The 11,554-nt window shown below is 52.5% G+C and overlaps 1 protein-coding gene, 1 long non-coding RNA gene and 1 other non-coding gene across 5 annotated transcripts in view; 1 reads left to right on the forward strand and 2 right to left on the reverse strand.

Annotated features, from left to right (window-relative positions):
• The window catches only part of Epha10 (EPH receptor A10), a 35,656-nt gene extending 24,356 nt beyond the window's left edge, over window positions 1-11,300 (reverse strand). For all 3 annotated transcript variants that reach the window (XR_010043088.1, XM_063236103.1, XM_003471438.5), the window contains exons 1-5: window positions 11,123-11,300; window positions 8,992-9,056; window positions 7,525-8,203; window positions 1,378-1,533; window positions 741-1,091 (exon numbers count right to left, since the gene is read on the reverse strand). Coding sequence is in view for 2 of the 3 variants with exons in the window: in XM_063236103.1 (XP_063092173.1) it covers window positions 741-1,091; window positions 1,378-1,533; window positions 7,525-8,203; window positions 8,992-9,056; window positions 11,123-11,228 (1,357 nt within the window). In the remaining variant the exon portion in view is untranslated. The remainder of the gene's footprint in view (window positions 1-740; window positions 1,092-1,377; window positions 1,534-7,524; window positions 8,204-8,991; window positions 9,057-11,122) is intronic.
• LOC134473006 (uncharacterized) overlaps window positions 1,197-11,554 on the forward strand; it is a 32,551-nt gene continuing 22,193 nt past the window's right edge. The window contains exon 1 of the long non-coding RNA XR_010043092.1: window positions 1,197-1,206. This is a non-coding gene — a long non-coding RNA (uncharacterized LOC134473006). The remainder of the gene's footprint in view (window positions 1,207-11,554) is intronic.
• Window positions 8,374-8,478, reverse strand: LOC111757247 (U6 spliceosomal RNA). Its single transcript, XR_002791621.1, has one exon. It is a non-coding gene; the product is annotated as a U6 spliceosomal RNA (small nuclear RNA).

Raw genomic sequence — 11,554 nt, forward strand, 5'->3', positions numbered from 1 at the left:
CAACTGCCAGAAGACAGACAAGTGGGGTCACAAAGTAATCACATCTCTTCAGATAGGGGGAAAAAAACCTCAGAAACCACACCACTCACTTATCTTTCTTGCAAAAGACGCCTAAGGGATTACTTGAAAGCGTACCCCAGCTGGGAGGCACATCAAAACTATAAACGTCAAGAATGAGGAGAGGGTAGTATAAAACTGGCAGGCCTTCCTTTCTTCGCCTCAATTCCAGACTGAGAAATGTGTGGGCCGGTGGGAGTCCCTCCCCTGCAGCCTCACCCGCCTACTACCCTGTAGTAGGACGCGGCCAAATGGCACAGGCAGCCACTCCCCACCCTCTTGGGGAGGGAGGGAGACGCTGGACAGGATTCCTAATGTGTTGTCTTTGTCTGTTTGAAAGAAAGGCAAAAAAGACTTTCCTCCCCTTTGCCCCTGGGAAATGGATGCAGAGTGGAGGGTGGCACAGTGGCGGTCCGCGACGTGTCCAGGGAAAGTGGATGCCAACTGGTTCCCGCGCACTCGCTGCAATGCTCACATGCTCACATCCTCTTTGGCCACCTGACGAGTCACCTGCGTGCTTACGCCCTCCCCGGGATTTAGGGTCCGGTGAGGGTCTCGGTGGGGGTGCCGGGGGCCAGGATTCCCGGGATCCCTTCTGCCCGGGAACACGCTGCTTATCCGAGGTGGCTAAGGGGGCGTGGCGGGGTGGGGCGACGCGGGCGCGCGGCGCGGCCTGGCCTTACCCCCCGGCCCGGTGGAGACGGTGACCTGCGCGTACGTAGCTCCCGCGGCGGCCGCCGGGCCCGAGACGCCGTTGAGCGCGGCCACGCGCACGGTGTAGCGCGCTCCCGGCCGCAGGTGCAGCAGCGTGGCGGCGCGTTCCCGCAGCCCAGCCTGGCGCGGCACGAAGGCCACACGCGGCCCGCACGGCTCGCACGCGCCCGCCGGGCCCTCGCGGCCGCAGCGCAGGCAGAGCAGCGAGTAGGTGACGTCGGAGCGGCCGCCGGAGTCGGCAGGGGGCAGCCAGCGCAGCCGCAGCGCCAGCGGGGAGCGGCTCAGGCTGTACTGCAGATCCCGGGGCGCGGACGGCGGCCCTGGGCGCAGGGGAGGGGGCGCTCAGAGGGCGGGGCGGCTGGGTGGAGCCCCTCGGGGCTCCCAGGAGGTGGGGGCTGAGGCGGGGACAGGCCCCTCGGTCTGCACTCGGCTGCGGTTCGGGTCCTCGTTCTTCCATCCCGGGGGCTCCCCTGCTTCCCAGCCCGGGGCTGCCCTCCCTGCCCCGCCCCCCGGCATTCCGGGTCATTGCCCCCCCATACCCATCCTCAGTCCTCCCCTCGGACCTCCCCACCCCGCCCCCACAAAACAGCCTGGAGGGGCACTCACTAGTGCAGGAGGCCGAGGGCGGGTCCGTGGGCGAGCGCGCGTAGCTGTCCTGGCACACGCAGAACGTGGAGGCGTTTTCCAGGGCCCGGCTGTGCTCCGGACACGGCGAGCAGAGGGGTCGCCGCGGGGACACCTTGTAAAACCCTGGGGGACAGGCTGCGGACAGGGACCAGTGAGGAAGGGGCTCCTCCACAGCTTGTCTCCCTCTTTTCTGCCTGTGCCCATCTGGGTGAATATTAGCTCCTGGTACTGTGATAGGGAACGTCAAGGACACAGCTCCTGCAACTCAGCCCCTTGGTCCTCAACAATAACCATCCATTTGGTCCTCACAACAAGCTGTGAGGCTTGACTTCACCTTGTTTTTATCTGTTTGATTGTTGAAACAGGGTCTTGCTGTGTAGTTCGGGCTGTCCTTGAACTGTATGTGTATTAGCTCAGGCTGGCCTCAAATTCATGGTAGTTTTCCTGCCTCAGCTTTTCTGAATGCTGGAATTGCAGTCGTTCAACAGCATGCATCCAGCTTTTCAAATGAAGAGACTGCCTACTTCGGCAGCACATATACTAAAAAATGAAGAGAATCGTGCTCTTGAACTTAAGCTGCCCAAGGTCCGACAGCTACTGGGATCCCAACCCAGCCCACCCTTTCAGAGGCCACATCACACTGCTTGGAGGAAAACGAGCTGAACCGGGTGGTCCTGGGATGGAGAAAAGAATGGAAGGCAGGAGCTGCACGGCTGGCCTGCACTTGCCCAGGGACAGACAGACTCCTGCACTCCCACTCCCACACACGCATTGCCAAGCTTTCCATCACCGGCCTGCAGTTAGTGCGCCATGAATCCCCGACTCACACCTGGTCGCCAATCATTAGGAGGCGGAACCAGGCATGTCAGAAGCAGGTGGAGAGACTAGAGGGACTCTTGACAGTTTCCTGGACCAGGGATCCAACCCTAATCTGACACCTGCTTGGCTGCCTCTCTCCCTTCCCGACCTCACCCAGAGCACAGCTGCTAACAGTACAGGTGTTTTAATAGCTCAATGAGCAAGGTTGCACCCTTCATTTGCTGTGTGGCTTTGGGCACGTCGGTTGTCCTATCTGAGCCTTGCCAGGTTGGTGGGAAGGCACTGAGACGGAACACAACTGAACAAAAACATGAGCCCTTCACAGACTACTCTTACATGATAATGATGGTAATTACTGTTCTTCTCTCACAGGCCTGACATGGAAATGAAGAAACACCCACTTTAAATAATTTCCCTCCAGCTGGGCCAGAGAGGGAAGAGGGAAGCAGTGGCTCCTGGCCCCTCCTTTATGAGCTCCAGTGGGCCTCAACTTGCACCCGGGGCCTCCTCTCTAGTTTAGCTGGTGATCAAAGGTAGCTGCTGTCTAGCTCCAAGAAGACCTAGTACAGCAGCAGGGATTCACAGGGCCTCAGGAAGAACTGTTTCTGAGGATGCCTGTTGTCTTCAAGACTGGCACTTGAAGAACTAGCTTACCTGCAGTCCCAAGCAGCATGCTTGGAGGAGGGTCTCTGCAGTCCAGAGCCTTTGGAAGTGATTGTCTTGATGATGAATCATGGGCCTACCTACCACTGAGGCTGGGACTCAGAAGGTCTGGGCTATACAGTGTTAGCCAGGCCACTCCTTGCACCTCTCTGGACTTAGTAAAATGGAACACTAAGGCCTGCCTGCCTGGGCTAGGAAGAGGGCAAGGGCCAGGGCAGGCCTGGAGGAATTACCCTGTGTGCCAGGTCTCAGGGCTTTGGAGGAATGCTGGAGGCACTCAGCCCTGTGTGTGTAAGAAAGACTGCTATCTGAACTGTTCTCTGTGTGGTCCCATGAGGGGCAGCATGGTTATCTGTGCCCCAGAAGCTCTGTTTAGAGGAGTCATGTGTTGCAGTACACACTCAGAAAGGGATTCCTGGAAGCCAGCACCTGCCTCTCCTGCTCAAGGTCAGAGTCAGAATTTCAGAGGTCACGTAGTTCAATACTGGTCTGAGCCTCTGGAAGTTTTCTGAGCAGCAGCTATCGCCTTTGCTCATATATTGCAGAATGAGGAACTCATTCTCTTCAGAGGCTACTTTCATAGATCATGGAAGTTTAAAAGTGCTTCTTAGAGCCCAGATTAACCACCTTGTCTCTAAGTCCCTTCATACCAACCCGTGGCGGGAACTCAATGTACCCCATGGAACCTCAGAGAATATATACTGCGTGAGGCCCTGATTCCTGGGCAGTCCCACAGAGATCTGAAGATACAGTGCCTGAATTTTCTCCCAAAGGGGAACCCAATTCTTTCACTAATTTCTCTAATGGCAAGGAAGAGAACAAGAGTAAGGTCAGTAAAGAGAGAAACAAAAAAGAGAAAAGAACTTCTTAGCACTCTGTCCGCCACATCCACCTACCTCTTGAAAGGAGTCTGTACTTGGCTGCAGAAGACACACAGAACTCCAGGGCTTGCTAAGTGTACATCTCTTCCTAAAACTCCCCAAAAGCTTCCACTGATTGTCACCCTACCCATGTCACAATGAGTGCTTCTTGTCACTTCCAGGTCTTGCCCTGTAACATACCTCTTTTCTCCCTGTAATGTAGTTCAGTACTTCTCCAAACCCCAGTTCAAATAGCACCTCCTTTGTGAACCTTTTCCTGGCATTGTCCCCAGTTCTTCAGTCCCCAGGGCGGAGATGAAGCCTTTGTCTGGTCTCAGCCCAAGGGAAGGGAGCTCAAAACTGAATAGAAGTGGACTTGTTTTCAGTGTGTGTGTATGCATGATTGCTTGCATGCATGTATTGTCCTACAGTATGGATCCAAACCTCCCCCAGCCCCTGACTTATTCATAATTTTATCATCTATAATGAGCCATGCACTGTTCTGGCTATAAATACACACAGAAGTGAACAAAAGAAGAATCTGTCCATTGAACAGATACTCTCTTTTCCACCTCAAGGAAGAGGAGAAATCATCAGTTGGTAATTCCCTCAACATCTGACCCTCAAAACTCATAAGTACCACCCACACTTGTCTCCCTTCTCATTTTCCATCCCAGAGCATGAGATGAGTCTCCTCCCGTTGAAGGCTAGCCTCTCTATCTCTACTCTAGACCTATCTCTTCCACCTCCTCAAAATCTACAGTGCAATAGCCCTGGACTCTATTCCCAGTACCACCAAAGGAAAGACTACATCCCATCAGTCATGTCTCCCAATGGCTCTCACATTGGTTCCTCACTGTGGGCTCTTTCCAGTGGTCCATTTCTGATGTGGGCAATAAAGATATGGACTTGAGAACAATCACAGATATGAGTAGCTGGGCATGGTGGCATACACCTGTAATCCCAGCATTCTGAAGGGCTGAGGCCAAAGGATGACAAGTTCAAGGCCAACCTGGGCAGCTTAGAGACTTAGCAAGACTCTATCTCAAAAATAACTTTTAAAAGCCCTGGGATATAGCTCAGTGCAAAGCACAGGTGTTCACTTACCAGTACTGTATTCAGTCAATTAAATGCTAAAAGTTGGCCTACCCTTTTGTTAGCAACATGTATCAGTAATTCTAACCAACATGGATTACTAATGGAAGACTCCTTCCCCCTGGAACTGACCATTCCAATTTCCCATTCACTTGGTACCCTGCCAGCTCTTTCCCAAACAAATCTCTTCTACAGTAAAAGTCCTTTGTGTTCAAATGAAGGTATACATACACACCCTCTCTCAACCCAGTGACCTCCTGAAGATGCCACCTCCTCTCACATGAAGTCCAAGTTCTAGATTCCATCCAGCTTATCAGTGTCCTTCATTCTCAGCTTACTGTAAAGTGATCTCTACTCAGCTGAAACTGCTCTCACCAAGTGGACCCTGACCAATCCCCAGTTTAGCTGACTGTTCAGCCACATTGCAGGTTGCTGTCCTCCGGATGCTGCCATCTCCCTGGGATTCCATATATCCTCTCCTGGCTGTCCTCCAGCGTCTCCCTACTCCTCAGTCTTTTTAGTGGGCTCTAGTTTTTGCCACTTGTCCTTAAACATTGCTCCTCTGTGTGTCTGTGTTGTTGGCCTTCTTGCTTCTTCCTCCAGAATCCCCCTGGTTTATCTAGCCACGCTCACAGCTTCAAGTAGTATCTGTATTCTGAGCTCCGGCCCACTTTCTAGCTACCTCACCTCAATTACCTGTCAATCCACATCCTGTGTTCCGTACCCAGTGGATGGACCTTGTGTCCATTCTTTCCCCAACAGCATAGGAATCAAATGGGTGCCTGTCTCCTATGTCACATGGTCACTAAGTGCTTTGGCTGCTATATCCTGATCACACCCATCCTCAGCTCTCAAGGATCTCTGCTGCCACCTGAGTCCAAAAGTCCATGCTTTTTCTCCTGGACAATTGCATTATCTCTCTTCCCCATCTTCTGGCCTCAGATCCTTCTTCTCCAATCCCTTCTTTGGCAACTCTAGTGCCATATAACATATAAAATATGGCACTAGATATATTTTCAGATTTATATTTGAAAATATAAATCTGAACTTCTTAGATTACTCATTGATCTAAAGTGTAAAGCTTAAGTTCTTTTTCCCAACATTCATGGTCTCTCCATAATTTGCCCCAGCCTCTCTCCAGCTCATCAGTTCACACACACACACACACACACACACACACACACACACACACGCACACACACCATGCCTGCTGCTCTGACTGCACTGGCTTACTTAGCACCAATCATGCCACCTGTCTGCTGCCATGCCTTTGTACACAATCCCTAAGCTCAAGATGCTCTCAGTTGCCTGGAATAACAGCCTTCTCACTTTCTCTGGGAAAGTCTTCATCTTTAGAATTGGGTTCTCCTTCTCCATGCATCCTCTGTTGGCATGTATCACAACCTAAGTTAACCCAGTACCTTCCCACTTAGCACCTGCTCCATATCATATCCTGCTGTGGGTGCTGAGGCTGCTGAGACTAATAATACCTAGGGCACGGGCTCAAAAAGTTTCTAGTCCAGAAGCAGAAATTCACATAAGCATATCACTGTATACAATGGAGGTAAGTATAGAAACAGAGGCTGCAGTGAGAGCTGGAAAGCACAGAACAAGATCCTGGAGATTTCAGGAAGACTCTTGCCTCTGAGTTGATTCCTAAAGCACAGTTTCCCCCAGGGAGAGATGGTGGCATTCATCTATACACCTGAACAAATGCATTGCTATTGAATGGATGATTGAACAAAGGAATGATGGCAAGTTTAGTCTCCTTCTGTCTTCGCACCACTTTGCATCCCTCTGTTATATCATATGTCACCCCCGTGTGATTTTTTTTAATCCTTGCCTTTCTCCATCTATATGTGAGTGTCTCAAGAGCTAAGACTATGTCTGATTCATTTCTGTTGTCTTGGCACACACAGAAAAGGACCTGGTTTAGAAAATGTATCTCTTGATCTTCCTACATTAGAGGTATACATTCATAACCCTGTCTTTATTCCCTGCTTCCAAAGCTGCAGACGGGGGAGAGACAGGTCTGTTCCTAATATCCCTATCGATGAAAGAGCCCATCAGAAACCCATTATGGAGGTCCCCCAACCCCCAGGACACAATGATTCTAGTTCAGATCCTAGCAGTCATCTGGTGCAATCTCCCACTTTCCCTTGAGCTCAACAATGCCTGCAGCCAGCCTCTGACTTGTATACAGTCAGTGACTGCATGTGCTGGGGAGCTCACTCCCTATAATGCTAGCCCAAACGTGGGGGTGCTACAGAGTTCCTTCCTATGTGTAGCAAAGGTGACATAGTGTGGTAGAATCTGAGAGCTGAGCAAACCTGCATTCAAATCCTGGCTCCCTATCTTCTACCTTGGCAAGTGAGGTATTGATCTCTTTGAGGCTGTTTCCTATCTGTGAAATGATGATGACTTGTTTGCCGGTTCCTTCTCTGTGAATAAAGGAAAAGGCCTATGCGAGCTGCCTATTACCAAGCCTAAAATATAGGTCCCTTGAGCCTTCGTATATGGAGTCAGTTCTCCTGTTAGTAACTTTACTAACTGGGTCTGCTAGAAGTTCCACAAAAGATCATGACCCCCAGCTCCAGAGCCTCCAGAGCTTTTTCATTCCTGTCTTGCATCCTCCAGCGGCCACCTGTGCTCTACGTCCCCGCTCCGCACCTCCCAGTCCACCATGTACCTTCGCAGATGTCACCACGCTCCTGGAATCCCGCACTGCAGCTGCAGCGGCCCACAGGCACCAGCCACTCGCCATCCGCACCACAGTGCATGCGTGGAGGGCTGCCGGGGTCCCCTTCTGAGTGTGCTACGCACGTCCCGGCCACTTCCACCAGGGTGGAGAAGGCGCTCTCGGCCGCGGTGGCTGGGAACACCGCCAAGCCCCGCACGGTCGCGCGACACTGCTTGTAGTAGACACGCACAGAGACCAGCGCCACGCATGCGCCCACGTCCTGGAAGGCCAGGTGGAAACCCCGCCGGCTAAGCGGGCCGATCTCACGCACCTCTGTGTTCAGCTTCATCTTGCGCTCACCCAGGTCTCCCTGCGTGAAGCTCTCATCCGCTGCTATCGTGTCAATCTTGCGGGGTCGGTTACCTCCAAGACGGAGACGCCCCCGACCCAGGTCTGCCTCGGTTTCCAGGTAGTAGACGTTAAAGGTCTCCTTGCAGGTGCCTGCGGCGCCAGGGATACTGCTACAGTCGCGAAGTGTGAACTGCAGCTCCACAAAGATGCGCTGCCCACGCCCGCGGCTGATCCAGCCCGTCTGCAACCAATTGTCCTGGTTGGGCTCCAGCACGTTGCACACTTGGTATGTGCGGATGGGACGGTCATGCTCATCCACGCCACTGATCTCCTCCCACTGGGATGAAGAACGGAAAAGGTGACAGCGCAGAGCCCAGGTGCTCCCGAGAGGTCAAGCACCGGTTCCTTCTCTGTCTTTCTATTCTCTCCTGCCTCCCCCTCACTACCCCAAACACCCAAAATGTAGATCTAGAAGAAACTTTGGAAATGAACGATTCTTTTTTTCTTTTTATTGTAGGATGATTCACGAATTTGCATGTCATCCCTGATCAGGGACCATGCTCAACCTCTATGTGATTCTAATTTTAGTACGTGTGCTGGTGAAGCAAGCACTAATCTTTCTTTTTATGAATGGGAAACTGAGGTTGCAGAGGGAGAGTGAATTGGCCAGGTATGCACACTGAGTTAACAGCACAGCTAGAAATCATTCCTGGGGTCTCTCAACTCTCTACCCAGTGCCTTTGCATCACAAGCTGCTGTTATAATTCATACCACTACAGCCTGACCCACCTTCCAAGGCTCCTTCAGAACTCCCGTGCCTTGCTTGATCTGTTAATCACTGGACAATACTGTTTGGAGTATCTACTGTGCAGGGCACTGTCCAACAGTAGTTCGGTCTACATGTCACATATCTGTTCCTGGACACCACCAGTTATCTGTCTGTCTGTTTGTCTGTCTGTCTGTGTTCTAACTAGTCAACTTTTTCTAGCAAGCCTCTTTGGCGTGACACCAGGGCTGCTGTGTACCTCTTGAGTAGCATTGTGACCTAACTGTAAGGAGCTAAAAGGGCTGAGTCTTAGATTACCAGAAAATCTCTATGACAGAGAGAGACCATGTTACACCTACCCCATTACTTGGCAGTGCAATCCAGCCTAGCTCAGCCTGAGAGGCTTTGGAATCCAGAAGAATGACTAGGGAGAGGGGAGAACAGAGATGTTAGAAAGCAAAAAGTCAGGTTAGTGGGGTAAGATGTTTTGCTGAATTCTCTGTAAATTTGCTAATCAAGGGGATAGAGAATGTGACAACATGTTTCCCACTGCCCAGATCCCTATAAGGAGAATGTGAATAGCTCAATCCATAGAGATGAAGCCACAATGATTAGGTAAACAGCCTATATAATTTTCCAGGGCTGCTATAACAAATCACCACAAACCTAGTATCTTAAAATAACATGCCTTTTTCTCTTACAGTTCTGAGGGTTGGATGCTTGGCATCAGTTTCACTGAAGTGTCAGGGTCAGCTCCCTTCCTTGGGAGGCTATGAGGGGAGACTCTGGTTTTTTTGCTTTCTTCAGCTGCTAATGGCCACCTGTATTCCTTGGTTTTTGGCCCCTCCTCCACCTTCAAAGTGCATCACTTCAATCAATGCTTCTGTCATTTCACTCCTTCCCCTTGGACTCTAACTCCTCCTGCATCCCTCATATAAGGGCTATTGCACTGTGATGATGTTGGACCCTTCCAAATAATCCAGGATAATCTCTTCACCTCAGAATTAATCACATCTTCAAAGTCCCCCTTTGCCACTTACAGTAGCACTCACAGGTTTTGGGGATTAGGACATGGACATTTTTGGGGGAGGGGTATCATTATTCAGCCTTCCACAGAATCCATACCAAATGCTCTAAGGCCACCTCTCAAACAGCACGTAGGAAGATAGTGACCCTTCTCATTCTTCCCAGGTTCCCTAAATTATACCTAAGTGTCCATCAGTGAGAGGAAATGAGTATATCAGAGGATTCCTGAGTACACCCCCCACCAAATCCACTCAGATTCAGAGAATTTTCTGAAGGCTGGTCACCAGGTATGGAGGAGATTTAAACCTTCCTTGTTTGACTCCCGGAGCCTCTGGGTGAAACCAAGTGGTGACATCCTACTAGCAACGGGGAAAATAAAAATCTCTCATCTTCTCAACCAACCTCTTTCCCAGGGATTGTCATCTGTACTGCCTTTGAAAGTATATCAGAGGTCCTTTTATGTATAATCCATAAACCCCTTCCACACCAGAGAAGCTTGGAGTCACTTTATTCCCCAGGGAGGTGTCAGATCAACAGCCTGCATTTTCCCAGCATTGGTCACAGAGAAGCATTGGACAGCAGAATCAGCAACCTGGAGACAGGAAGCCAGACTATCCCAAAATCTTGGAGGATTACTCATCTGGAGCTTAAAGAAGAGGGTGGGCTGCCACGGTAAGGGCCTCTACGAGGGGCTAGCTCCACAGGCATCTGTGATGGTGGGCAGGACCGCTGACAGCGTGCTGATTTAACACAAGTAATAGCACATGGGAATCACATATTGCAAGGCATCTGCGATCCAGCATTGGGACTGATCCTGTGGTCAATGCCTGATTCTAGCACCTCAGGATTCTGCACCTGGCCATGACGCCTCTGGATTCAGCTGAGCCTATAGCTCCCCCAAATGCAGAATCAGAGACAAGACGCGGGCTCTGATACTGCCGACAAACCCCAGCCCGGCTACGCGGTCCGCGCCAGACCATGATCCGAATTCAGCACTGCGGACAGCTCCCCGCCCAGCCTTCGCGGCTGCCCGCAACCCAATCCGGCGTTCCAACTACTATGGCAGCACAGTGGTCCCCCAAACCCCGCTCGGGCTCCATCCTGTCTCCTCATACTCCGACCTCACCTCCGCATCTCGTCTCTGCTCTCAGCCTCTCCCCGCCCCCTCCCCCAGTTCCCACCTTTCATCGCTCAGCCTGTCCGTCTCACCGGCCCCTGGCTCCCGCGGTTCCTAGGTCCTTCTTTCCGACCCTGCTAGGTCTGCAGCCCCGAGATCCTCACCACCCCTCAAGGCTCCCAATGCTTAGCCACCTCCCTCGCGCTCTCTCTAGTTCTTTGCCGCTCGCTCCCCGCTTGCTTCACACCCCAAACAGACTCTAGTCTCCCCAAAGACTCCCACCACCCCGTCACTGGCCCCAATCTGCTAACAGCACCAGCTCCCAGCCCAGCCACCGGGCTCCTTACCTTCCTCGGCGGTCCCGGGTCGCCCGCGTCCCAAAAGCAGCGCGAGACAGAGCGGCAGCAGGCAGGCGAGCAGGCGCAGCCAGCGCGGGCCGGCGCCGACCTCCATGGTCCGCAGACCGAGCTGTCAGTGCGGCGGCGGCTCCAGCCGCGCCAGCCCAGCACCGCCGAGCTGCGCCCCCAGATCCTAGCGCGGGCTGGGGCGGGGCCTTGCTGGTCACCATCATCCATGGCGACCAATCACTAGGCACCGCCGCGGGAGGTCCACCAATCCGGGCTAGCAGAGGGTGGGGAGGTGGAGTTTCATAGGCCAGGGGTGGAACACTCAACTGGAGGGGGAAAGAAGGGGTCCCCAAGACCTCCTAGCCATGGGGGTGGGGCAACCCTGAGCCGGAGAGGGGCTGCTGGGGAGCGCGATGAGCCGGCGTCGGTGGT

The sequence above is a fragment of the Cavia porcellus genome, unplaced genomic scaffold (assembly GCF_034190915.1).
Source record: "Cavia porcellus strain 051 isolate PalLab524CR breed Dunkin Hartley unplaced genomic scaffold, mCavPor4.1 scaffold_25, whole genome shotgun sequence".
NCBI classification, from domain to species: domain Eukaryota; kingdom Metazoa; phylum Chordata; class Mammalia; order Rodentia; family Caviidae; genus Cavia; species Cavia porcellus.